The 24,784-nt window shown below is 57.8% G+C and overlaps 2 protein-coding genes across 2 annotated transcripts; both read right to left on the bottom strand.

Moving 5' to 3' along the window:
- Nucleotides 1–4,581: 4,581 nt before the first annotated feature.
- On the bottom strand, nucleotides 4,582–5,124 carry JKF63_06452 (uncharacterized protein; the record flags this gene model as incomplete). The annotated part of the gene is made up of 1 exon (XM_067902402.1): nucleotides 4,582–5,124. The coding sequence occupies one exon, from the start codon at nucleotides 5,122–5,124 to the stop codon at nucleotides 4,582–4,584; it is 543 nt and encodes a 180-aa protein (XP_067759423.1).
- A 2,566-nt stretch (nucleotides 5,125–7,690) lies between these two features.
- On the bottom strand, nucleotides 7,691–24,317 carry JKF63_06451 (uncharacterized protein; the record flags this gene model as incomplete). Its single annotated transcript, XM_067902401.1, has 4 exons — nucleotides 7,691–12,101; nucleotides 12,132–12,994; nucleotides 20,508–22,944; nucleotides 22,975–24,317. The coding sequence occupies 4 exons, from the start codon at nucleotides 24,315–24,317 to the stop codon at nucleotides 7,691–7,693; spliced, it is 9,054 nt and encodes a 3,017-aa protein (XP_067759422.1).
- Between the last annotated feature and the right edge of the window lie 467 nt (nucleotides 24,318–24,784).

The raw sequence follows: 24,784 nt of genomic DNA, 5'->3' as shown, positions 1-24,784 counted from the left end.
ATGGTTTACTAAAAAAAAGGAGGCCTCTTCTCCTTCAGCCCGGCAAAGACGCGCACACACGGGCGGAGAGACAAACAGAGAGAAAAGAGAGATGCCTCAAGGCGGTGGTGCACCGGGCCTGCACGGGAAAGTGAATAAGGCTCGATGAAAAAGAGGAGATGGAGAAGCAGTTTGACACACACACGACACACATGCAAAAAAAAAAAACAGCGCCAGTAAAGGAAGAGTGAAAGGAGGGGAGGGAGAGAAGGGGAAGAAGGAAGAGACAAGAGAAGTCAAACTATCTATTAAAAAAAGGAAAAAAGGAAGGGGCAACAGAAATAAAGGGGAAAACGATGATGCTGTTTTGTAGCAACGATGTGGAGGGGGAGGGAGGCTGGTCCACAAGAAAAGAAGGCTACAGGTAGCGAAAGGGAAACAGGGGGAGGAGGAGGAGGCCGAGAAATTGCTCTCTTGAAAAGAGAAAAAAAAAGATATCGTGGAGGAGAAAGGGGAGGAGCCCAGGGGAAGCGATTACCCAAACGGGAAAACAAAAATGACGACGGAAGCGAGCGAGAAGAAAACGTTACCAGGGGCAAAATAAAGAGACGGCTTGGCTACACCCGCTGATAGTAAACCCCGCAATCCCTCCCTCTCCTCTCCTCTCCTCTTCCCCCCCCCCCAACAAACAAACAAACAAACAAAGAAGAAAAAGAAGCAAACAAACTGGACAAGACGCAGGCGGTGAAAGAGAAAGAGTGAGTGAGTGAAAGCAGGAAATTCTCCACTGGGAAATCAAAATCGAGACGTGCCACACACGCCGGTAGTACTCCCCGTTTGTCTAATAATACGTACGTGAGACGGAAGAGGGAGGAGTGGAAGGAGGAGGGGGAGGAGGAGGAGGGGGGGAGGAGGAGGAGGAGGGAGAGGGGGAGGAGGAGAGGGGGAGGAGAGGGAGGAGGTGGAGAGGGGGAGGAGGAGAGGGGGAGGAGGAGAGGGGGAGGAGGAGAGGAGGGGGAGGAGGACAGAAAGATGAGCAAATTAAACACGTAAATGAGATTGCGTTCAAGTGGCAGTCTTACCGCCTTCTCAGACGCGCGTTCTCACGTATGGCTGTCGTTAGATGTACGGATGTGTGTATATCACTTTGAGGGGGTGGGCGAAGCTAGAGAGGGGGAGGAGAGGGAGGAGGGAGGGGAGTGACGTAGCCCGAGAGATTAGAGGAAGAAAATAGGCAGGAGAGACAAAAAAAAAGTCAAGTCCTGGGAACAGGAAAGAGAGGCCTGGAGGGGCCAAAAGTTGAGGGAGGGGGAGGGGAGGGGATTGAAAATAAACAACCAAGTCCAAGGCGGTAGGGGAGAATCAAAACGAGAAATGCAAAGTACACCAACGAAAAAAAAAAGGGGGGAAGGAGGTGTCGGTGACAACACGGAGGCACTGAGAAAGCGAAGGAAAGACCAAAGAGGGGGAGGGGGGGAGGGGGGGGCAGAGCACGCACACGCGCGGAGGTTTACAAATTTAGAACACGCTCAATGCTAAATGCCAAAATAAGATGGAAAAAAATTTCAAAAGGAGACCGGGGAGAAGGATGATGTGGGGGAGGGGGAAGGAGGGGAGGAGGGAGGAGGAGGGGAGGAGGAGGAGGGGGAGGAGGGGAGGGGGGAGAGGGGGAGGGGGAGGAGGAAACACAGAAAGCGTGAGCGACGAATCCAACACCAGCAGAACCGGACAAAAAGAGGGAGAAAAAGCTGGAGAAAGCGAATACAGCACCTTGTGTTGTAGGGGGAGGGAGGGAGAGGGGGAGGGAGGGAGGGGGAGGGAGGGGGGGGACACGCTTAGCAGAGATGCAAGGGTCGTAGCAAAGGATCAGTGCGATACACACAGGTCACAGGCGCGCGCTAGACAGAGAGAGAGAGGCCCAGGAAAGTAAGAAAAGGGGGGAGAAGAAAAATGCCAGAGGAGAGAGAGCGAAACACATAGACACACGCACAGACGGCAATGATGCGTGCGCGCAAACACACACGCAGTGTGACGGAGATAAGGCGACGGTAGGGGGGAGAGGAGGACGATGCGTTAGAAATCACTACCACAGCACACCCAGAAACATACGAAAACCACGAGTAGAGTAAAGAGAGTGTGGGTGGGGGGGTGGGGGACAGGAGGCAGGAGGCAGGAGGCAGTGAATGTGTCTAGGACTGCGGGGAAGAAAAAAAGAGGAAACCCGGAAAAAAAAAAGACCCAGAGTGTGCAGATCGAAGGATGTGAAACGGGGGAAGGGAGAGTAGAGGGATTAAGAGCAATGCTCCCACTCTCATGCGGTGCGGTCTGAGCCGGCACCCGAGAAAGACACGGGGTGAGAGAGACTGGGGCAGTGGGACGCGCAGACACACCCACAAATAGGAAGAGAGGGGGAGGAGGGAGACTCAAGCCGACACACAAACGAACAGACAGGGGTCAGGTGCTGATGGACAACAGTACCCCAAAAATGACTAAGCCCAATCTTCACAAAGGGGGGAAAGCCCCAAACAAGCAAAATAGATGTAAGTGGGGGGTGGGGGGGCGGAGGGTGAGAAAAAAAACAGTAAAAAGAGAGAGCGATGCACACACAAGAATAAAACACACACAACGCAACAGCAACAAAGAGACCCACACCCCCCACCCACCGCAGCGATGTTTAACAATTTTTTTTAAAGGGGGTGAGTGTGCACAACAGCGGTCACGAAAAAAAAAAAGATGAAAGAAGTCGTCGATTCACACACGCGCACTCCGACGCACGCAAAACTGGAGAAGAAAGAGATGAGTTGCAGAAGAAGAGAGAGACCAACGGGGGGAGGGTGTAGGGGGGGAGGGGGGAGAGGGGGAGGGTGTAGAAGTGAGCCTAACGCGTTTTGTAACTCGACGCAGTGCGTGAGTGGTAGAATACGAAGAGAGAGAGAGACTGAGATGTGTAAGGCACAGTAAAGAAGAAATAAAGGAAGGGGAGGACAGATGTGCACACGCAAGAGACACACATAATACTGTGTGTGTGAGAGAGAGAGAGAACGACACAGAAGTACTCGGGGTAACACTTCGTGATTGCACGACAGCCTGGAGTGCGCCTAGAAGAAAAAAAGGGGCACCTACATGTAGTAGGCTGAGTAGTCGGAGAATGTACAATGGAAGCAGTCACTACTAACAGTCCTTGTTCCGCCTTCTTTGAGTGACCCTCTGCGGGAAGCAAGTGGTGAACGACCTCGTCCGTCACTTTTTTCACTTATTCTTTTTTCGTTTACTGTCTTCCCCTCGTGTGTGGGATGGGGGGAGGGGGGAGGGGGAGGGGGTTGCACCTGGAGAAAATTCAATTGAGAGAGAGGGGGGGTCCAGAAATGTGAATTTATTTTTCTTGTGTTGTATCAGGAGTAGTCGTGATGGGAAAACCACAGGTGTACCAGGCGTGTGTATGCACAAGTGTGTATATGTGTATATGTATGTGTGTGTGTGTGTGTGCTGATACGTTGATGTATACTTGCAGGACAACAATAAAAGTAGAGAGGAGAAAGGGGGAAGGGAGAGCAGTGAGTGGACCTACACAGGTGCCTGCGGTTGTGTCTGTGAGTGTGTGTGCGTATATACATATATATATATATCAGTTTTTTGTGGGTGAGTACGCGGAGGCAAAGATATATATCACGCGATGGGGGAAAGAGAAAGAACCGCAACGCTAGCTCGGCCTCCAGTGACGGCGCCCGCGTGGTTTTATATATATTCGAGTTGGTCGAAGATGTTGACCTTGAAAGGCACCAAGGGGGTGGGGGGGTGAGAAGAAAGCCACACATAGCCAAGGAGGGGAGAAGAAAAAAAGAGGTATGGTGGTGTCGACCAACTGCCCAAGTGACAGTCGCGCACGCAGACGACGGCGCCGGTAGCGACGACGCAGGTACCGTCAGTAGTTGGCCAGAACTCAGCATTGGAGAGCCACTCGGCGAAAACTCACAGAAGAAGGGGGTCAAGAAGAGATGTGGTGATAGTGGTGGTGGTGGTGGTGCGTAAACAGGGGAAATGTGGAAACGCAAAAAAAAATTGGGGGGTCTGGAGACGAAAAAAAAAGCGACGACTAACCCCCCCTCCCCTCCTCCCCCCCCCCTCCCTTCCCTCAATATATATATATATATATATATGGGGAAGAGAGCGAACGGTGAAAACACCATTGGTACAGTGAAATGTGCGCCGGGGGGAAGGGGGGGGGGGGGGGTGGGGGTTGCGGAGGCGGTGCATGCCTTCGGTGACGCTATTCGTATCTCACACAACGGCGGGATGGCGGTGTGGCGAAAGCGAATCGTGTCACAGAGAGGCGCATGGAAATGCTTAAATGAGCGTCATGGGAGGGAACATGCCAGTATAACAACAACTCTCAACAAAAAAAAAAAGACTGACGCGAAAAAAAAAGGAGGTGTAGCAAAGTTCATTATGCACGAGAGGTCCCCCCTCCCCCCTCCCCTCCCTTACACACACACAGACACAAAGACTCGCTCCGACCCCTCTTGAGTTTCGAGATGCTTCACAGTCATCTCCCTCCCCTCGCCTTGAAGCAACTCCATTTTTTTTTGTGTGCGTGTGTGTGTTTTATGAGTCGGTTTCCCCAAACGGTGGCGCACCTGCATACGTGATGGCGTAGTACCGCACCAAACTCGCGTACCCCTCTGTGTCGCCGGCGCGGAGGAGGTTACCGGCATCACAGTTGAAGGGACTATCCGACTCGGGCTCTGCCAGGAGGTTCAGAACCGCACGGCACACGGAACTCAGCGTCCACACCGGCGACCACCGCTTCTTGAGAATATCGAGGCAGACATTCCCCGTGCTGAACTCAACGTTGGGGTGAAACACTTTCGTAACAAACGCAGCCTTTGGAGGGACGAGAGGGTAGTCATGGGGAATGCTGAGCACCAAGCGATAACTGCCACCCTCAAACGGCGTGTCAGGTGGGCCCTTGAGAGTAGCCAACCACGAATAGAGCCCGGGCTGCTGGGAGGAAGACTGCGATGAATGGCTACTGCGAACGACATCGCTGTTCTTGGCGGGGTCATACAACTCCAGATGAATGTCTGGGTCAGGATTCTCTGTCGCATCCTTGAGCTCCTTGCCGAGTCGTACTAGAGGATTAGGCATATCGGCGTGCACCTGAGAGGCAGCTGCGTGTGTGTGTGTGTGGGGGGGTTATATAAAGCAGGAGGGGAGTGAGTGATCCGCTTTGCTTGTATTTTCACCTTTGTTTCGTTGATGAGGCCGGCCGTCATGTGGGCCGCAGAGACAAGAGAATGTGCAGAGAGGAGAGAGAGAGAGGAGGAAGAATAGAGAGGGAACACGACGATGTTTTCGCAACTTTAGCACATGAGAGACGATAGAGAGCGTATTGAGGAAAAAAAAATGGAATGCGTAAAAAAATATGAAAGAGCGAGCGAGAATCAAGGAGAAAATCTCCCTAACCTCCTCACCGCCTCGCTCACCCCCCCCCCCTCTCCTCACCCCCCCCCAAGATCTTTCCCTATTCATAGCGTGGCTTGAATCTTCAGACCTCCACCGAGCTGCCGTTTCAAGAACGGGGGAAGGGAGAGGAGGAGGAGGGAGGAGGGAGGAGGGAGGAGGGGGGGGGGGTGAACAAATACCTCCGCAGAAATGCTCCCGATCGCTGTACAAAACGCAGACACACAGCGTATAGCGGGTGTAAGCTGAAGTTGCGGCGCAGGTAAAAAAAATTTTCCTGTTTTTTTTTTTTTGAGGAGGGGGGGGAGGAGGAGGAGGATTTCCTTAATGGAGTAACGCGCATGGAGAAGACACATTGGCGAATGGGAAAGAAGCAAGAGGGTACAAGAGGGGGGGGGAAGAAGAAGTAGAGCGTGTGAAGGGGCCACCATCAAGTGTTTTTTTTTTTCAAAGAAGAGGGAGGGAGACACTGTTGGAAAAATGTTTGAGCAGCGAGAAAATGAGAGGGAAAAGGAATAGCAAAGTCGCATCCCAACATATACATATACATTTTTTTTTATGAATGCACAAGATTTAAAAAAAAAAGAGAGAGAGAGAGACAACTATTCGAGATATATAGTTATTATACATACCTGCACATACACATGCACAAACGTGTTTTTTTATACATATACATACACATAGGTGTGCACATTTTTAACATCGGCGACGACGATGAAAGCTAAAAAAAAAGGCGTGAGAAGTAAGACCACCTGTCGGGATCGCGAAAGAAAAATACATGAATAATTAAAAAAAGAAAAAAAAATACAAAACTAATAAATCGCAGTATCGTGCACACCTACAGACGCAGGGGCAAAAAAAAAACGACAGAGAAACACAAACCTTGACAGAGATAACGCCGCCGCCAACCGACCCATACATACACACACATTGGGGGGAGCAACACACACACACACACACACACACACACACACCAGTAAAAATGAAAAGAGTTCATCCTGAGCACATGAACAAAAAAACACACGGATTGAAGAATGTTGTTTTTTTTCATGTTCTTCTGTGTGGGTTGTGTTGAATCCAATGAAGCGAAAGGAGGGGAAGGAACAGACGGAACACATTCTTTGAACAAAGACAAAGGAGGAGGGAGAGGGGGAGGGGGGAGGGGGGAGAAGAGTAAAATATATAAACCTTATATATGTAATATGCTAGCCAGCGTCTTCACTCTACTATAGCCACACACGAGTCAAAACTCGGCTCTACGCCCCACCCCACCCACCCCCCCCCTCCCCTCCCCATCACCTCGTCACGGATCCGTCGCCTAGTACGATACAGGCGCAGACTTGCGATACACGAATGTCAATCAAGTGACCCGGAACATGGTCCTCGGCCTTGAGCCCTACTGCGCACCCGCTTCGCAAGTCTCTACTGGGTGCATCCCTTGAGGGTGACTCACAGGCCTCTCACCCGCTGGCAATGAGAACAGCCTGAAGCGCGTTGGAGTCTCACGGACAACTTGATTTTCAAGTGGACAACAGAGACAAGTTTCGTGTCGCAAGTTGCCCCAAGACAACGTCGTCCAGAACGACACGGCCGACATCATCAAGGCTGACATCGCTCTAGACTCCTTCCTCTTCTCCTTTTTTTAGTTTGTACAGGCTTGACCATACCAGCAGAAACGCTTCGGCAGTGTCGGGGGAAGGGGGAGAAAAGGACTTACAGAAAAAAAAAAACAAAAAAAAGTGTGAGAGGGAGAAGAAGGAAGGAGACAAGGTGGAGCAGCAGCAGGAGAGCACAGACACACACACGCACACAGGCGGAGGGAAAAAAAAACGACACGAGGACGAATCAAAAAAACGAGCACTGGTGTGTGTGTGTGTGTGTGTGTGAGAGAGAGAGAGAGAGAGGGGGGGAAGATAGCCACCAGAGGCGCACGTAATCAATGAAGGGGAAATCACCGGGGGCGGGGTAAGGGGGGGGGGAGAGGGGGGGGAGAGAGATCAAATGACGATAAGAAATGTGGCCCAATTTCATTGGATACGCACACACACACAGACACACATCGCATCACACGATCATCAACACCTTTCTCACCCGTGGTGTGTGCATAAGGGCCCCCTGAGAATGCCCTGCAAAGTGCAGTGAAGGACGTGACACACCGGGGGAAGAACAGCAAAGAGGGGGGGAACTATAATAAGCGAAAAAACGATAGAGATCGAAACACCAACGTGGGAAGGGGGAGCAGCGTTCAGAGCTAAAACCGCTGTGGTTGGCTCAGGTGTCGGTAAAACCTATCCGCAGCGTAGCTGCCCGACGACGACGACGACGGTGATGGTGACGACAGCAGTGCGCTGGCCCTGGGGCTGGCCAAGCCTCCGCTATCGCTGAAGCCGCTCTCAGCATCAGCCTTCCCGTACACCGAGTACATCAGCAGCGGTGATTCACGTAGGAATGGAGTTTGATAGTGTAGGTGAGGCATGCACTGGGCCTGGACAGGCCAGAGAAAATCTGGCCTCATGGCGGGTTCGCAGGGGGGGAGCCGCAGTAAACCGCTGGTGTCGAGAGCGACCGCAAAGGAGACGCAGTTGCTATGATCGGGAGCAGGATGCTGTAGGTGATCGAAGTCAGACGCCAGCGACGGATTTGGTGGTTCTGAGAGTGGCAACGACTGCGGCGGTGCATCCTGTGCAAGTGCTACGCCAGTGGCGTTAGCGGGCCCCCAGCGCGGCTCTACGCGCGATGGAGCTGTCATTGTTTGGATATTTTCGAAAGATGCGGGCGTGTCAGGCGTCGAGGCCGGTAGTGTAGTGATCGGATTGGAGAGGCATCGTAACAGTGCGGGCCGCAATGAGGATGCATTGTTGCGATCATCGGTCGCCTGTTCCGATCGGTGGGCCTCTACTTCAGATGCCGGGGTGGTACCCTGGCGCCGCTGGTGCACCTCTTCCTTGGGGAAGCAGGGAGCCAGTTTACTTTTCTCTCTTTTTTCCTGCAAGCTCCCGTCCGTGAGTCCAGCGGCAGAAAGTGGAGCAGCGGTGCCACCGCCTGGGCAACGCTCCGGGGGACGCACCCCCGCAGCCTCTGAGTCGCAGTCGTCGTCTGAAGTGACCCACTTTAGCGAGTCCTCCAGCGTCGGCTCGTTCGATGCAGCACACAGCGAACAATCTTTGCTGCGCCTTGAGAACGACAACTCCTGCTCCACGGCCAGAGGCAGGGCCCCGTTCAGCCCTGCCGGACGCGCCTGTTGTGGTAACTCTACCTGCCTGTCCTGCTGGATTGGCGCGGGGTTTCCCAGCGGTGTCCGCGGAAGGCGCACCCGCTCCCCTGCCGCCGCTGCCCTCTGCGGTGCCTGTGGCGCTTCCTTGAGCGGCACTGTCGGCTCAGTATCTGACGGTGACACATCGCATACTGGCAAAAAAGATGATTCCTCCAGGTGTGATCTGCAGACCGGCACCGCGAGCGGTTCCCCCGCAGACGCCGCCACTGCTCGCCGCCACATCTCAATCCGCTGCGCCATGGACGGTCGCCAAACCGCACCCCTATTCGTCTGTTCCATAACACGAGCCACAGTCATTGCCACTATCGGACACACCGCGCGCGAATACGAGTACGAGGCTTCAGACAGCTCCCGGCCCGCATCACGCTTGCATCCACTACCCCGAAGAAAAGGATGATCCCCGAACACAGCCTCCGGCTGCTCAGACCTATCCAGGGGGTTGCGAACCTCCTGGACCTCCTCCGCAACAGCCTTGGCCTCCTGCACAGTGCCCGCGTGACTGCACCGCCGTCGAGTTAAGCAAACTGAACTCCGGCCCATCGAGCCCTGCACTACCGTCACTGTCGCCGTATTCCCCCTTTTTTCTCCACCCAGAGGGGTGACTGCGGAACCACCGCGCGAGCACACGTACCACAGCACCAACGAAACTACTGACATGACCCCACCACCGAATACACACGCCACAGCGATCCCCGCGACGGCGCCATGGCTCAACCCGTGGGCAGCGTCGCCACTGCGCGTGCAGTTCGTGCTCACGCGCGCCTCGCTCACAGTCGTGCACACAGAGTCGTCAGCGCTGTCCCACACACACACGTGGTACGTCGACCCCGCCGGGTACGCGGCAACCCTGTCGTAGTCCAGGCTCAGCTCGCACGTCCCGCTCGCCATGCTCGCCCTCCCAACAACCGCACTCTGCCTCGACGCGCTGCAGCAGTCCCCGTGCACGACAGCCATCACCGACGTCGCCGCGCTCTCGCTCGCGCCCGGTGGGTAGCACTGGTCCAGCGTGTACGTCGTGCACGCGTCCCACCCAGCAGACGGCAACTGCATCGAAGACTCAACGAACTGGATGCTCCGCGGCTCAGACCACGCACCCGGCAGCGCGACAAGCGTCCCGTTCACCGGCGCACGCGCGCACAGGTACAGTCCAGCAGTGTACACGCTCTTCGCAGTCACAGACACAGACGTGCTCGTCACAGCAGCCCACGTGCCGTGCTCGGTCGACACAGACGTGCAGCTGCGCACAGTGCTGAAGCCGGGCACAAGTGCCGCGGCAGTCAGGTCCTGCAGCAGCGGCACCGTGCTCGCTACGCCCACCACGAACGTTGTCCCACGCACGTCGAAGTGCGACGCCCGCACAAGCTTCACCGACTCCAGCGCAGCACCGCCGTAGCACAGCGTGTACGTACCCGGCGCAAGCGCATCGCCGCCGCCGCCAACAAGGTCCACAGCGCCGTAGCCCTCCGCGTCCGTTGTGAAGCTCGGCATCCCCGCAGCCGACCCGCACCCCGTCGCAGACGCGCTCAGCTGGAACGTCGTCCCCGGGTACACCGGCACGTACACCGGCGCATCCAGCGCTCCAGACACCAGCGTCGTCGGGTACACATGGCCAGGCGCAACGACAACGCCAGACAGCACGGTCGCGCGCCCAGCAGCAGTCACCGCGCACAGCGACACGGTGCTCACGCTCGCCGCAATACCCGCCGTCGCGAACGACACGCTGCCACTCGACGCCACCGTCGCCTCTTTCGTTCCCGCAAGCACGCTCAAGCACGCGTCGCCAGACAGGTACACATCGCGGCTCGCGCTCAGGTAGTACCCGCTGTACATGTACCCACTGTCCGCCCCAGGCACCATCGAGTACAGCGGGGGCGCGCCTTCCACCACGAGTGTCACACGGTATTCGCCGCCGCGCACAACAGCGGGCGATACACGCCGCACAGCCGGCGGCGTCACAGACAGGAACTGCGCAACCGCCAGCGCCGCCCCAGTCAGTGGCGCGACAGTGCACACGTACACCAGCCCGCGCACGCCAGTCGTCTTGTACGTCGCAGTCAGCGACGAGCCGCTCAGCCCCGCAGCGCTCGCCGTCCGCACGCTGCAGTCGCTTGCAGTGCTCCAGAACGTCTCGCTCGACGGCGTCGCGTAGTTGACGCGCACAGCAGCACCGGCAGCAACGCCCATCGTCGCGTTGTACCGGCTCACAGCCGCAGTCGGCGACACAGCCCAGTTCGCAACGCGCAGCGTCGGGTGCGCAGTCGTGAACGTCACGCCCGCGTCGCCCACAAGCGTGGCGCACACGTAGAACGCAGCGCGCTCCTCCACGCCCGGCGCGTACCCAACGCTCGCAACAGCTGCGTCCAGCAGCACGCTGCAGTCGGACGACGCAGACAACCGCGGGCTCGTCAGGTACGCAGCGTCGATCCCGAAGCGGCGGATCGCAGCACCAGGCGCAGCATCCACCTCAGCGATGCTCGCGTCAGCGCCCCCGCTGCACGCGCTCGAGCGGAGCAGCCCCACCGACCCGCGGGACGCGTACGCACCGCCGCCAACCGCCTCACAGTAGTACAGCGACGTCAGTGCCGCGTTCGCCCCGCACGACGCCACACTGAACGTCACCTTCGCGTCAGTAATCGGCGTTGCCCCGCCGCCAACCACGACACCCAGGCAGTCCGCCGTGCGCGACAGCACCGCCGTGGCGCCGCTCCGCACACCGCCAGACCTCAGCGTCGTCGCACGGTCGCCGATCACCGCCACAGGCGCCATGTAGTGCTGCAGCGTCCCCGTCAACACCTCGAAGCTGTCAACCGATGACGGCTCAACGCAAAAGCGGATGTCCTGCATAGGCTTGAGGTCCGTGATGGTGATCTCCGTCGTGTCGCCGCCGATGACAAAGCTCTGCGATTCAGCAGCGCTCGCGCCGCACGCAATGGACGCGGGCCGCACATTCACCGTGTACTTTGCACCCGCACCGCCGGGGCCGCCAGATATAGACACAGCGAACGGCACGTACACGCGCAGCTTCGAGGTGTCAGCCGACGCCCTCATCTGGAACGGCTCCACCACCTCCACCGTCGTGTTCGCGCCTACTACAGACGTCACCCCGCCCACCGTCGCGCGTTGGCAGAGAAGGTACCGCCCCAGCGGCACATCCAGCACAGCCGTCGCAGAGCTCGTCGCACCCTGCCGAATCTTTGCGCGGCACACGTCGTCGGCGCCGCACTCTGCCGGACCGTCGCAGGGGACTATGTACAGAGACCTGGTCGTGATCATCGGCGCACCAGTCAGCACGTTCGGCATGCCGCGCTGCAGGTACTTCATCGAGGTGTGGAACTGCTCCAGGCGCAGCGTCGCGCCAAGCGCATACCCCAGGCTGCCGGACACAAGGCTGCCGGCTACGAGTCCGTCAGACACAAAGCTCTCGTTAGACCCAATGCACACGCGCACGGTCTCCACGCCGCTCGCACGCGCTGGCGCCACGAACGCAACGGCAGCGCCGCTCGCACGGTCCACGGAGCCGCCCCCGTACGCATCGGACCCGCTCACGTCGCCGTTGCAGGTCGCGCTGCCGCTTACCACAATGTACAGAGTCACAGCAGCGGTCTCCGTGAACCTCGGCGGCAGGTACAGCTGCACTGGCAGCCCGCGCACCGGCACTGACGGGTCCGTCGACACCGACGGCACCTCCATCGCTGCGACAGCGCCAGCGTCGCTGTACCCGCCGTCAAAGCTCGCAGTCACGCACACGCGGTACACGGTGTCCGCCCTCAGTTGGCCGATGTTCACTGTTCCGTGCAACACAGCCGACGTTGCGTCGGGCCCGCTCAATATGGACTTCGGAAACTCCCTGCCGGCCGCAGTGCACAACCTAGCACCCGGAACGAAGACGGCACTGTACCCGGCTAGTGCTAAGCCCTCCACACCAGCAAATCTTAGTGTCGTCGCCTCTCTCACGTAGGCAATGCTCGGGTACACGCGGGCCGCCAAGCCACGAAGTTCGCCGACGCGGACGTACTCGAGACCAACATCCGCCGACGATGCCGACGCCGTGGGGTATCCCACGCACACTGCCAAGGGCCCCTCCGAGGCGACCTGCACGTACAACGTCAAGCTGCCGGTGTCGCTCGCCGTACCATAGGCGATCCACTCTGTCACCGAGCTGCACGCACTACTTGCGGCCAACCTCACTGGGGCACCACGTAGCACACGCGATACAGCAACCTCCGTACTCAGACCCCTCAGAATTGCATCCGGTGATGCAGCCGCCACATGGCTGTGCACCTGCAGTTGTGTAGCGGCAACGTAGCCGGCATCCTTCTCGATTCCAGCGTGCAGGCATACCAGCCACGCACCTGGCGAAGCAAATGACACAGGTGACAGCACCGCAGACGCACCAGAAACAACGAATAACATCGAGTTGTCTGGAGCAGTAGCGGCAGCGGCCTCCATCGCGCGCGCGCAGGTGTTGTTCGCGCCATCTGCTAGTGCAAGCACCACAGAGGTCTCTTCTGGGAGCGGCACATCGCTGTCCAGTACGATCGTCATCGACACCTTCGTGCGGAGCGCGCCGTGGCCCACACGGTACCCTCGCGTGCGCAGCGTGCCTAATCTGTAGTACAGAACGCTACCCTTGTCGTCGTCGTTGTTCACTAGCGGGTTCGACACACAGTACGTCACCTTCTCCGGCATCCCCAGAGGCACCTGAACCGTCGCAGTGGCGCTGCCACGTGGCGTTGCACCCGTTGCGTCGGTCGAGTCGCACGAATTGGTCTTCGACAAGCGCACTCCAAACGCCATCTCATTGCTGAGCGCGTGGTTGACCGTCACAGACACCGGCATCCCCAGCACCGCAGGCGATGGCGAGAATTCCAGCGTCGGCGCGCTCGACACACACACCTTGGACGTGAACCCCGCAGTATCCACCGCGCCGCGGTCCCGCACACAGGCGTAGTACGTCCCCGGCGCGGACACCGCCCACGACATCGACGTTCCCCAAGGTATCACCAGTGAGCCGCTGGCACAGTCCGTCGTCGTCGACAGCGCCAGCTCCAGCTCAGCCCCACGTCCGGTCGCATTCAGGGCGTAGGTCAGTGGAGTCTCAAGGGACGCATACATGGTGTGCGGCTGCACGTCGTACTCCTCCACTGTGAAGTTGTTGTTGGACGGTGTATAAATATCACTTAATACGGCAGCGCAGATAACGTAGATGCCAGCGGGGGCGTCGATGCGGAAGCTGAAGCGCTCGACCCGCGCCACGACTTGCCCGGATTGCGCCAATGTGCTGCAATCTCTCTTGGAGGATAGCGCAACCTTCGCCAGGCCAAACTCTGTTGAAGACATCGTAATGGTGCGATGACGCACACCAAGCGTGGGACTGATTGTGTAGCGGCGCACACCCGTCAGGGTTGTACGGAGTGCCATGGCCGATGTGGTTCCAAACACGGTGGGGACAGCAGCGCACACGTACACAATGGAGCCCGTGTATGTCAGTTGCACAACACGGCTGCTGCGCAACGTCACGTCCTTATGGTTCTCCAAAGGGCTGCCGCAACTCGGCGCCGAAGACCAGCGAATGGTGCTTCCCAGTGGAGTGGTGTCGCTGAACGTCACCTCGTTGTGCTCCACACTGTAGAAATACGAAGGCGTTGTGGACATGACGTTCATCTGAAGGGTACCCAGAGACGCACCGGGACGAGCACTGCTGCACCAGTATAGTGCGGGCACGGTGTGGCGGGGCCTTCTCAAGTCGACACCCAGCGCCTCAGTCGTCACGGTGAATACGCACGCCCCGTTCACAAAGCGGCTGTCATTCACCGCGCTCCCAAGTGAGCACACCGGCGACACCCTCAAGGCGTCACTGCAGCTGCTTTGACGGGAGAGGAACACGCTCCACCCCTTGTCGACCCCCGTCAAGTCCGCGAGTAACGGCACATCGAGCAGCGGCAGCGACGGGGTCGTTGATACCGTAATCAATGCAGTAGAAGCATCAACGACGTCACTCGCCGCTACGAGGGGAGGCACAAGTACCAGCACCGCAGGTACCAGGCACACCAGTGCGTGCAATGCCGATGATCGCCACCCCATCTCTGTCAGCAACCCAATGATGCAGCACTGGAGGAATCAGAGGTGGTCGGTGGCAGGAGGAGGGAGGGGGGGGGAGGCACTCGGACTTTGAGACGAGAGAGCGACAACGATATATATATATATATATATATGTGGGTGGGTGGGTGTACGTGTGTGCGTATATTCACGTATGCATACGTCGAAGAGACACCACAGCTCACCCTCCACCTCCCCCCCCTCTCCCCGAACACAAACACAGAAAATGGGGCGGTAAGTAAAGGTGAGGTGGGGTGTGTGGTGGTGGTGGTGGAGGGGGGAGGGGGGGAGAGGGGGGAGAGGAGTGGGTAGTGCCTCTTTTTCTTTTTTTAGGGGGATGTTTGTCGTTTCCTTCGCACTTTTTCAGGCGACTCTCTCCCCCGCGGTGATGGGCCCTACTCGACGTCCGCGTGAGCGCCTCTTGTTTCGTCTGTTCGCTTCGTCTCGTTTCTGCTTAACCTTTTTTTCTTGCGATCACATCGCGAGATGAACGACACAGCAGCGTCGTCGTGCGGTTCTGTCGGCTTCACACGAATACAGCGCCCACTGATTTTGGGGTCTCTAAGGAGTGCGCAGGCACCCCAGACGAACGAGCGCACGCAGACCTTGGCAGTGAAGTGCGTACACACACACACACACACAGCCCAGAGTAATGAAAGGGGAGAAGCCAGTGTAAGGCGTAAGGGGGGGGGGGCGGGGGATGGGATGGGATGGGATGGGATGGGAGGTCAGAGCTGCGAAAGATGTCTTCCAGGAACTAGAGTATGTGTGTATAAATATTTAAACATATATATTTGTGGTGTGTGTGGATGTGGATGTACAGATGTTCGTGCGTGTGAGGCAGGAAAAGGGCGCGTGTAGTGCAGGAATGGAATCGGGGGGACGCAGAGACATGAATGAAAGGAGTTGGGAAGAGAGAAGAGAAAAGGGTTACGTAAAGACAGCCGTTGGCAGGGAAAATGTGTGTGTGTGCGTGTGTGTGGGAGGTGAGTGAGTGCGCCTGTGCAGCAAATAAAGCTGGTCTGAATTACAGAGCCCACGACAACGAATTCCCCTCCATCCGCCGCCCCCCCCCCCCCAACCAGGGACAGCCCTCTATGCGTGTCCCACTTTTTTTTACGGTCCATCTACTTGGTGTATTCGCAAGTGTCACCGTGTTGCGCCTCCCCTCAGGGGAGGGGGGGAGGGGAGGGATCAGAAGTCCCCTGTAGCCCTTGCGCTTCCTCTTTTCTCCATGTTTCTGAAGAAATTGAGCTGGCATATATAGTTGATTGGATATGAATATATATATATAATATGTGACAATAATAATAATTATATATATATATATGGATATGCGTATATATATATATATATGTGTGTGTATATGTTTTTCACTGGGGTTTTCTTTTGTGTTCTCTTGCAGCGTGGCATTACATGACTCCCGCAAGCCCGGGCCGAGACGGTGGAGGGGAAGATTTAGAGATGATCAAAGTACGTCATCTCTCTCCCCTTCCCCTCCCCTCTCCCACCCCTTCCACACACACACACACACAGAGAGAGAAAGAAGAGAGAGTGATCGAAGGAATAAACAAAATGCCGGGCATCACCACCACACACCCATGCATCACCTCACTGCACTTTCTCCTCCGTATGTGTGCGTTTGTGTATTTGTGGAGGAAGGGGGAAGGGAGAAGGGGGAGGGAGGAAGGGGGAAGGGAGAAGGGGGAGGGAGGAAGGGGGAAAGGGGGAAAGGGGGGGAGGGGGCAAACAGGAGAGCCATAAAACACGGAAAAAGAAGGAAGGAAACGGCGTTGGACTCAGCTACGTGCAACAGAGAGCAACAAGGGGAAGAAGAAATATATATAAGCACAAAAATGGAGATCTAAGGGAGAGGGGGGTCGGTCGTTCATTGAAGATGGTCACGGAGGTGTGTGTGTACGCAAAAAAATATAGATTGCACACGTACATAAAAACATATATGTGTGTTGGCATACACACAAACGATTCGAGGCATCGTGCAAGTGAACGTACTCCGAGAGGGGCGGGAGGGGGTGCGGATGCGCTCACAACCCAGCGTACATCAGACACACAACAACTCCGGATAAACCCTCATAAGCAAAAACGGGGAGAAAGTGGGAAGAAGAAAACAACAAATGGACGTCTCCTACACACGCACACACAATTCACTGCAATATATACACGTATATATAGATATATATAAATATCTATACGTATATATAAATATCTATATATATCGTTTGATCTGCGCGTATTGGTGTCCAATGAAGTAACTCGCAGAAACGGGAATAGACAAAGAGGAAAAACTTGTTTCTCTCTCCTCTTTTTTTTTATCCCCCTCATTCATTCCTCCACCTCTCCCCACCTCTATATATATATATATATGTATATATATGCACAAATTTCTATGCAGGTGAAGAAGCTTATATATATAATTCTTTTTTTTCCCGATTCTGGTGCCTCAGCGCGCGTGTGTGTGTGGGGGGAGGGGAGGGGGAGGGGGAGGGGGGAGGGCACCGCAGAGAAAATCGAAAAAAAAGGAAAGCAAATGAAGTAGTTAGCGAACTGCACGACAGTACACTAGACCCTCCAACAACATGCTCAAGAGCCAACATATGAAAAGTGAAAAAAAAAAAGCAACGGGGGAGAATGGGGAAAAAGTGACGGAGGGGGAGGGGGATGGGGCTAACCAGGAGACTCGTTTGTGAGGGTCTTGGAGAAACAGGGAGCACATCAGGGGAGAAGAAAGAAAAAAAAAAGAGGGGGGGGGCGTCGTCCCCCCCCCCGGGGAAGAGGAAGAAAGTACGGAAAAAATGAAGCACACAGGGAAACATACCAAAAAAAAAAAAAGGGGGGGAAAAGGGGGGAAAAAAAAGGAGGAGGGAGAAAGATGGGGAACAAAAATTTGAAAAGAATGCCTCGAAGAAAAAAAAAAAGGCGCCACATATTTTGTTGGTTGTGATACGCTCCCGCCTCACTCGAGTAGCTCTAGAATAATAAATATATAATATGATATAATATAATATAGAGAGCTCGGTTCTTCGGTGGGGAGGGGGAGGGAACGCTGAGGGCCCTGAAAGAGACGCGTACGTGTGGGTGTGGGTGTGGGTGTGGGTGTGGGTGTGGGTGTGGGAGGGGGCCGGCTATGAGAACGAGACAACATCAAAAGAGAGAGTAAGAGCCTCTTCCGATGAAAAGATGAAGTGGGCGCCCTCTCATTACAGAGAGAGAGAGAGACCGAAGACTCCGATACGTATTACACAAGCGTGCACCTCTCTTTTCTTCAACTCAAATCAGGACCACCGGCTGAGACCACATGGTAATCGCTGTTTTGCAGCGCTTGCGGGCGTGGTGCCGGTGGCAGCAACGGCAGCACTGCCGGCACCCTGGGGGCGTAGTACACCTGCTCATCCCCATCGTCGTCATCTGCGGTACTATCACCGTGACCATCCCTCTGCAAATCACCGTTGTCGTTGTACTCAACATCGTTGTTCTCCGACCCATCCAAGGACGTATTGAGAGTATCACCGCCTCCCGCGGCGGACGAAAAAAAAGCCATGTAGCTACTGAACTCATCCTGTGCCAGTTGCGCACGCTCCTCCTCCTCCCAATTCCACAAACGCTGACGTCGGCTGCTCTCCTCCTCAAGTACAAAACGCTTCTCGTCATAGAAGCGCTGTGTCGTCGTGAAGCTCAGCAGGTCATCCTCGCTCTCGTCATGGCTGTCATTGCCAGGAACAGCCTCAGAAAACGGGGCACCGCCAACGCCGACAGAGAGCACCTCACCCGAGAGATCGTTGGCCCACGCCTGTACAATTGGGGAGTGAGAGAAAATGGTCGAGTCGGCAGAAGCGGTATCGTCGACCCTGAACGCGGTGTTGGCCTGCGAGTCCAGCGACTTACTCATCTCTCCTTGGGGGGGCGATCGGCTGTGGTTTGGGCGACCTTTTGAGACGGAGCGCGACTTTGGCATCAACGCCGCTACTGCCAATGGATCCACGTGCGGCTGCTCGGCTCTACCGCCACGTCTGTCAACAATGGGGCTGCGACCGTGGCTGTACTGGGAACCGTAGTTCAGCGAAGACCCACGGCGCGAGTTGCACGATACCGGATTCGTGAAGCGCCGCACAGTGAACTTACGCGGCGGCGGCCTCTCCTCGTTGGCGCTGTCCTTCGGGGGCCTCATTCCCCCACTCGTCTCTGAGTCAGGGATGTCCACCTCGATACTCATGTTCTCACGATGCTCTCCCCCCTCTTCCTCCTCCTGCTCCTCGAAATCGTCGTTTGTGACGTAGCTCTCCATCGCTGGGATGTCCCCCACCCGCGGGGCGCTCTCGATGAATTGACTGCACACTTTGCGATAATCACCCGTGATGGGGTCCAACTCTATTGACATCATCGCGTCTGCTGTCAGGTCAATGTCACGCTCCTCAGGGAGGTCCAATGTTGCGTCCTCGACCTCGCTGACACCGGTGTGGTGTAGGCAGGCAGCATTCGCCGGGTGCTCCATCTCTCGTCTCACCGGCCCCTCCTCCGTCAAAATGCTTTCCACTGGCCTATACTCCGGTTGCGCGACACCACACAGATATGAATCTCCACTTGAAAAAGTGGTGTACAGTCCAGCCCCATCCGCCTCGTCATTCTTGGCTGCAAGCTCAAGGAGCCTCGTTTCTTCCGCGAATTGCAGTCGAATATTGTACCGCGCTCGCGCTTCCTGGAGTGCCATCTGATCGCGGTCCGCGTCCTCCATCTCCTCCACCAAAGAACCGCTGCCGGACTCGGTCACAGAAGGGTGGCCTAGCGACGTGCTCACGGAGCAGCCCACAAGTGCGCTCGCAGACGGGTAGTAGAGAAGGGGATGACGCCCACGTACAACATAACCGACAACATCCCCCGTATCGTCGTCCCTCCCCTGAGACACCGTCAGCTCCATGTTCTTTGCTTTCGAATCTCCAGCACCCACCGCCTTTCTCCTACACCAGGTGCAGAGACACCATATAAGTGCGACGAAAATAATAAGCCCTACGACCACGCAAGTGACGATGATGCCTGCCACCGCCGCACGACTCAGCCCGTGGGCAGCGTCGCCACTGCGCGTGCAGTTCGTGCTCACGCGCGCCTCGCTCACAGTCGTGCACACAGAGTCGTCAGCGCTGTCCCACACACACACGTGGTACGTCGACCCCGCCGGGTACGCGGCAACCCTGTCGTAGTCCAGGCTCAGCTCGCACGTCCCGCTCGCCATGCTCGCCCTCCCAACAACCGCACTCTGCCTCGACGCGCTGCAGCAGTCCCCGTGCACGACAGCCATCACCGACGTCGCCGCGCTCTCGCTCGCGCCCGGTGGGTAGCACTGGTCCAGCGTGTACGTCGTGCACGCGTCCCACCCAGCAGACGGCAACTGCATCGAAGACTCAACGAACTGGATGCTCCGCGGCTCAGACCACGCACCCGGCAGCGCGACAAGCGTCCCGTTCACCGGCGCACGCGCGCACAGGTACAGTCCAGCAGTGTACACGCTCTTCGCAGTCACAGACACAGACGTGCTCGTCACAGCAGCCCACGTGCCGTGCTCGGTCGACACAGACGTGCAGCTGCGCACAGTGCTGAACCCGGGCACAAGTGCCGCGGCAGTCAGGTCCTGCAGCAGCGGCACCGTGCTCGCTACGCCCACCACGAACGTTGTCCCGCGCACGTCGAAGTGCGACGCCCGCACAAGCTTCACCGACTCCAGCGCAGCACCGCCGTAGCACAGCGTGTACGTACCCGGCGCAAGCGCATCGCCGCCGCCGCCAACAAGGTCCACAGCGCCGTAGCCCTCCGCGTCCGTTGTGAAGCTCGGCATCCCCGCAGCCGACCCGCACCCCTTCGCAGACACGCTCAGCTGGAACGTCGTCCCCGGGTACGCCGGCACGTACACCGGCGCATCCAGCGCTCCAGACACCAGCGTCGTCGGGTACACATGGCCAGGCGCAACGACAACGCCAGACAGCACGGTCGCGCGCCCAGCAGCAGTCACCGCGCACAGCGACACGGTGCTCACGCTCGCCGCAATACCCGCCGTCGCGAACGACACGCTGCCACTCGACGCCACCGTCGCCTCTTTCGTTCCCGCAAGCACGCTCAAGCACGCGTCGCCAGACAGGTACACATCGCGGCTCGCGCTCAGGTAGTACCCGCTGTACATGTACCCACTGTCCGCCCCAGGCACCATCGAGTACAGCGGGGGCGCGCCTTCCACCACGAGTGTCACACGGTATTCGCCGCCGCGCACAACAGCGGGCGATACACGCCGCACAGCCGGCGGCGTCACAGACAGGAACTGCGCAACCGCCAGCGCCGCCCCAGTCAGTGGCGCGACAGTGCACACGTACACCAGCCCGCGCACGCCAGTCGTCTTGTACGTCGCAGTCAGCGACGAGCCGCTCAGCCCCGCAGCGCTCGCCGTCCGCACGCTGCAGTCGCTTGCAGTGCTCCAGAACGTCTCGCTCGACGGCGTCGCGTAGTTTACGCGCACAGCAGCACCGGCAGCAACGCCCATCGTCGCGTTGTACCGGCTCACAGCCGCAGTCGGCGACACAGCCCAGTTCGCAACGCGCAGCGTCGGGTGCGCAGTCGTGAACGTCACGCCCGCGTCGCCCACAAGCGTGGCGCACACGTAGAACGCAGCGCGCTCCTCCACGCCCGGCGCGTACCCAACGCTCGCAACAGCTGCGTCCAGCAGCACGCTGCAGTCGGACGACGCAGACAACCGCGGGCTCGTCAGGTACGCAGCGTCGATCCCGAAGCGGCGGATCGCAGCACCAGGCGCAGCATCCACCTCAGCGATGCTCGCGTCAGCGCCCCCGCTGCACGCGCTCGAGCGGAGCAGCCCCACCGACCCGCGGGACGCGTACGCACCGCCGCCAACCGCCTCACAGTAGTACAGCGACGTCAGTGCCGCGTTCGCCCCGCACGACGCCACACTGAACGTCACCTTCGCGTCAGTAATCGGCGTTGCCCCGCCGCCAACCACGACACCCAGGCAGTCCGCCGTGCGCGACAGCACCGCCGTGGCGCCGCTCCGCACACCGCCAGACCTCAGCGTCGTCGCACGGTCGCCGATCACCGCCACAGGCGCCATGTAGTGCTGCAGCGTCCCCGTCAGCACCTCGAAGCTGTCAACCGATGACGGCTCAACGCAAAAGCGGATGTCCTGCATAGGCTTGAGGTCCGTGATGGTGATCTCCGTCGTGTCGCCGCCGATGACAAAGCTCTGCGATTCAGCAGCGCTCGCGCCGCACGCAATGGACGCGGGCCGCACATTCACCGTGTACTTTGCACCCGCACCGCCGGGGCCGCCAGATATAGACACAGCGAACGGCACGTACACGCGCAGTTTCGAGGTGTCAGCCGACGTCCTCATCTGGAACGGCTCCACCACCTCCACCGTCGTGTTCGCGCCGACGACCGCTTTCATGGTGGAGACGCCCTGGCACAGAAAGTACGTTCCCACGGGAGCTGTCAGGGGTGATTGACTGTTGGTGATGTATTTCTCGGCGGTGGAGGAAGAGCAGGCGGCGTCGGCGTTTCCCGCGCCACACCCGGCGCCGTTGCACCGAACAAGGAAGAGGGTAGAGGTGGTGAGGAGCGGTTTTCCAACAAGCGTGTTGGGTCGCTCACGCTGCGCATACCTCGTCACAGACGTGAACTGGGTGAGTTCCGTGACCCCAGCGTCTGCGTAACCGAGGGTGTCGCTCACGAGTCGCTGTTTCTGCGCCACACACAGCCGCACCGATGTGACGGCGGTAGATATGAGAGGCGCTACAAAGGCCTCCGCCGCCCCTGTAGAAGTTGTCACGCTACCCGTGGTGAACACTGTCGCGACGCCCAGGTCAGAGGTGCAGTCGTCTGTAGTCTTGATAACAGCGAATGCATCTGCCTGGGTGAGGGACATGATTTCACGGCTGAAGGTCACGTGGGCCGGAAGCCCAAAGACGAGAGCCGACGGATCGGTTGTGACAGCCGGCGCAGCGATAACCGTTATGGTGCCCGTCGGAACGAAGGATTCATCTGCACCGACACATACGAGATATGCGGTGCCTACCATGTGGATGGAAGGGGTGAAGGAGGCTACAGCGATGGCGCCAGTACTGGTGGAAGGGGGCACAGAGATAGGTAACTGCATAAGTCCAGCAGTCGCGGATGTCGGACAGGTAGTCGGGACGCTCTTGTCAGCAGCACTCGGGGGCACCAGGACCGCGATGTAGCCGTTCAGCAACGCAGCCCCAGGGGCAGAAAAAGTGAGCTGCGTCGCTACAGAGGCGACTGCCAGAGGTGGAACAACTCGGACGTGTGTGCTCTCCATAGTACCAGCCCCCATCAACTGCGCTGGCGTACCCTGCGAGTTGTGCTCGCCGCGGTACCCGACGCAAAGAAGAAGGCTGCCGAGGCTCGTGTACGTGAAGGAGAGGGAGGCAGTACCCGCTAGGCTCGACTGCGCCGTGGCCACCACCGGCATACTGGTCGAGCAGGCGCTGTCTGACGTTAGGCTTACCGTTGTGGACGGTGGTACCGCTGAAATAGAGAGCGTTGCTGGAAGACCCACGATCACACCACTTGGGGTCGCGACAGCGTCTCCATACACGCTCAGCGTGCGCAGCCGCACATACGCCCCACCCACCACGCTGGGCTCCCGCACACAAAGCAGCCAGTTGCCCTCCACTGGGAACAGCACGGGGGAGAGCTTGGAAATGAGGCTGGAGACCTCGAAATCCATGGTAACATTCTTCCTCGCGGCGTCGCATGCGTCGTCGTCGTCGATGGTGCTGCTGCTGCTGCTGCTCGAAAGAGGCGCAGGTGTCAGGCGCATGAAGGTGCCCTTGCCGAAAACCACATCGCTGTCGAGGCCCACCTCCATCGTCGCCTGTGTGCGCAGGGGGGGATAAGACAGACTGTAGGTGCGCAGCTCCAGTGATCCAAGCGGGTAGAAGACCGCGATGGTGGACTCGCTGCTGTCGCCGCCGCTCAAGTCTGTCGTGAGTCGGTTCGACACGCAATAGTACACGACACCCGGTGAGCTCTCAGGAACATAAAAAGAGGCCGAGTTGCCCGTCTCCGTTGTATGGCCCACAGTGAAGACGGTAGTGCAGTCCGCGGTACTCGATAATCCGACTGCCACCACGGCCGAGGGGGAGTCATCGATAACGCTGCGTGTCACAGTGGCCAGCTCGCCGACACCTGTGATGGCCGGTTGGCGAGCAAGGGACACGGCAGGGATGTTGGAAACAACCACCTGATTGACGTAGCCCATATCAGCAGCCACCGTACTGTCAGCTGTACGCACACATGCGTAGTAGGTCCCCGTCAGCCCAATCGTCCACGTCATCGACTGACTCCAGCTTTTCACCGGTGGTATACCGTCCGCACCACACTCTGGGGTGCTAAAAAGGGCGCCCTGCAGAGAGCTCTTCGCAGCGACACTGTCCAAGGAAAAAGACATCTGCGTGGCGTGCGCGGCGTACATCGTGTGTGGCTGAATGCCATACTCAAAAACCTCGAAAAGGTTTTTGGCTGGCACGAAAACACCGACTTCCCCGACACCTCGATTGACGACACCGCAGAAGTAGTACTTACCGCGTGGCACCTCGATCCTCAGCACAGGGTTGCCCGGGACCGTCGCCTGATAGGGCTGCGCCAGCGTCAGGCACTGCGGGTCAGTAGAGAGAGAGATGTGGTGGAAGGACGCAGAACTGGAGATGAACACAGCGCGGTGTCGGACGCCCTGGGTGGTGTAGAGCTCGTAGGGCGACGCACCGCTCACCACCAAGCGCACTGCCATGACGGATGCGTTGAAGACGGTTGGTATGGATGCACATGCGAACGTGAGCATGCGAGAACCGATGCTCGCCGTCAATTCGCGTGAAGTCTGGAGCGTCGTCAACGACAAACCGTCCAGCATTGTCTCACAGCTGCTGTCGACGTACAGTCCAA

The sequence above is a fragment of the Porcisia hertigi genome, chromosome 7, assembly GCF_017918235.1.
Source record: "Porcisia hertigi strain C119 chromosome 7, whole genome shotgun sequence".
In the NCBI taxonomy this organism is placed as follows: domain Eukaryota; phylum Euglenozoa; class Kinetoplastea; order Trypanosomatida; family Trypanosomatidae; genus Porcisia; species Porcisia hertigi.
The sequence above is the reverse complement of the archived record's forward strand: the minus strand, read 5'-3'. Positions and strand labels throughout refer to the sequence as shown.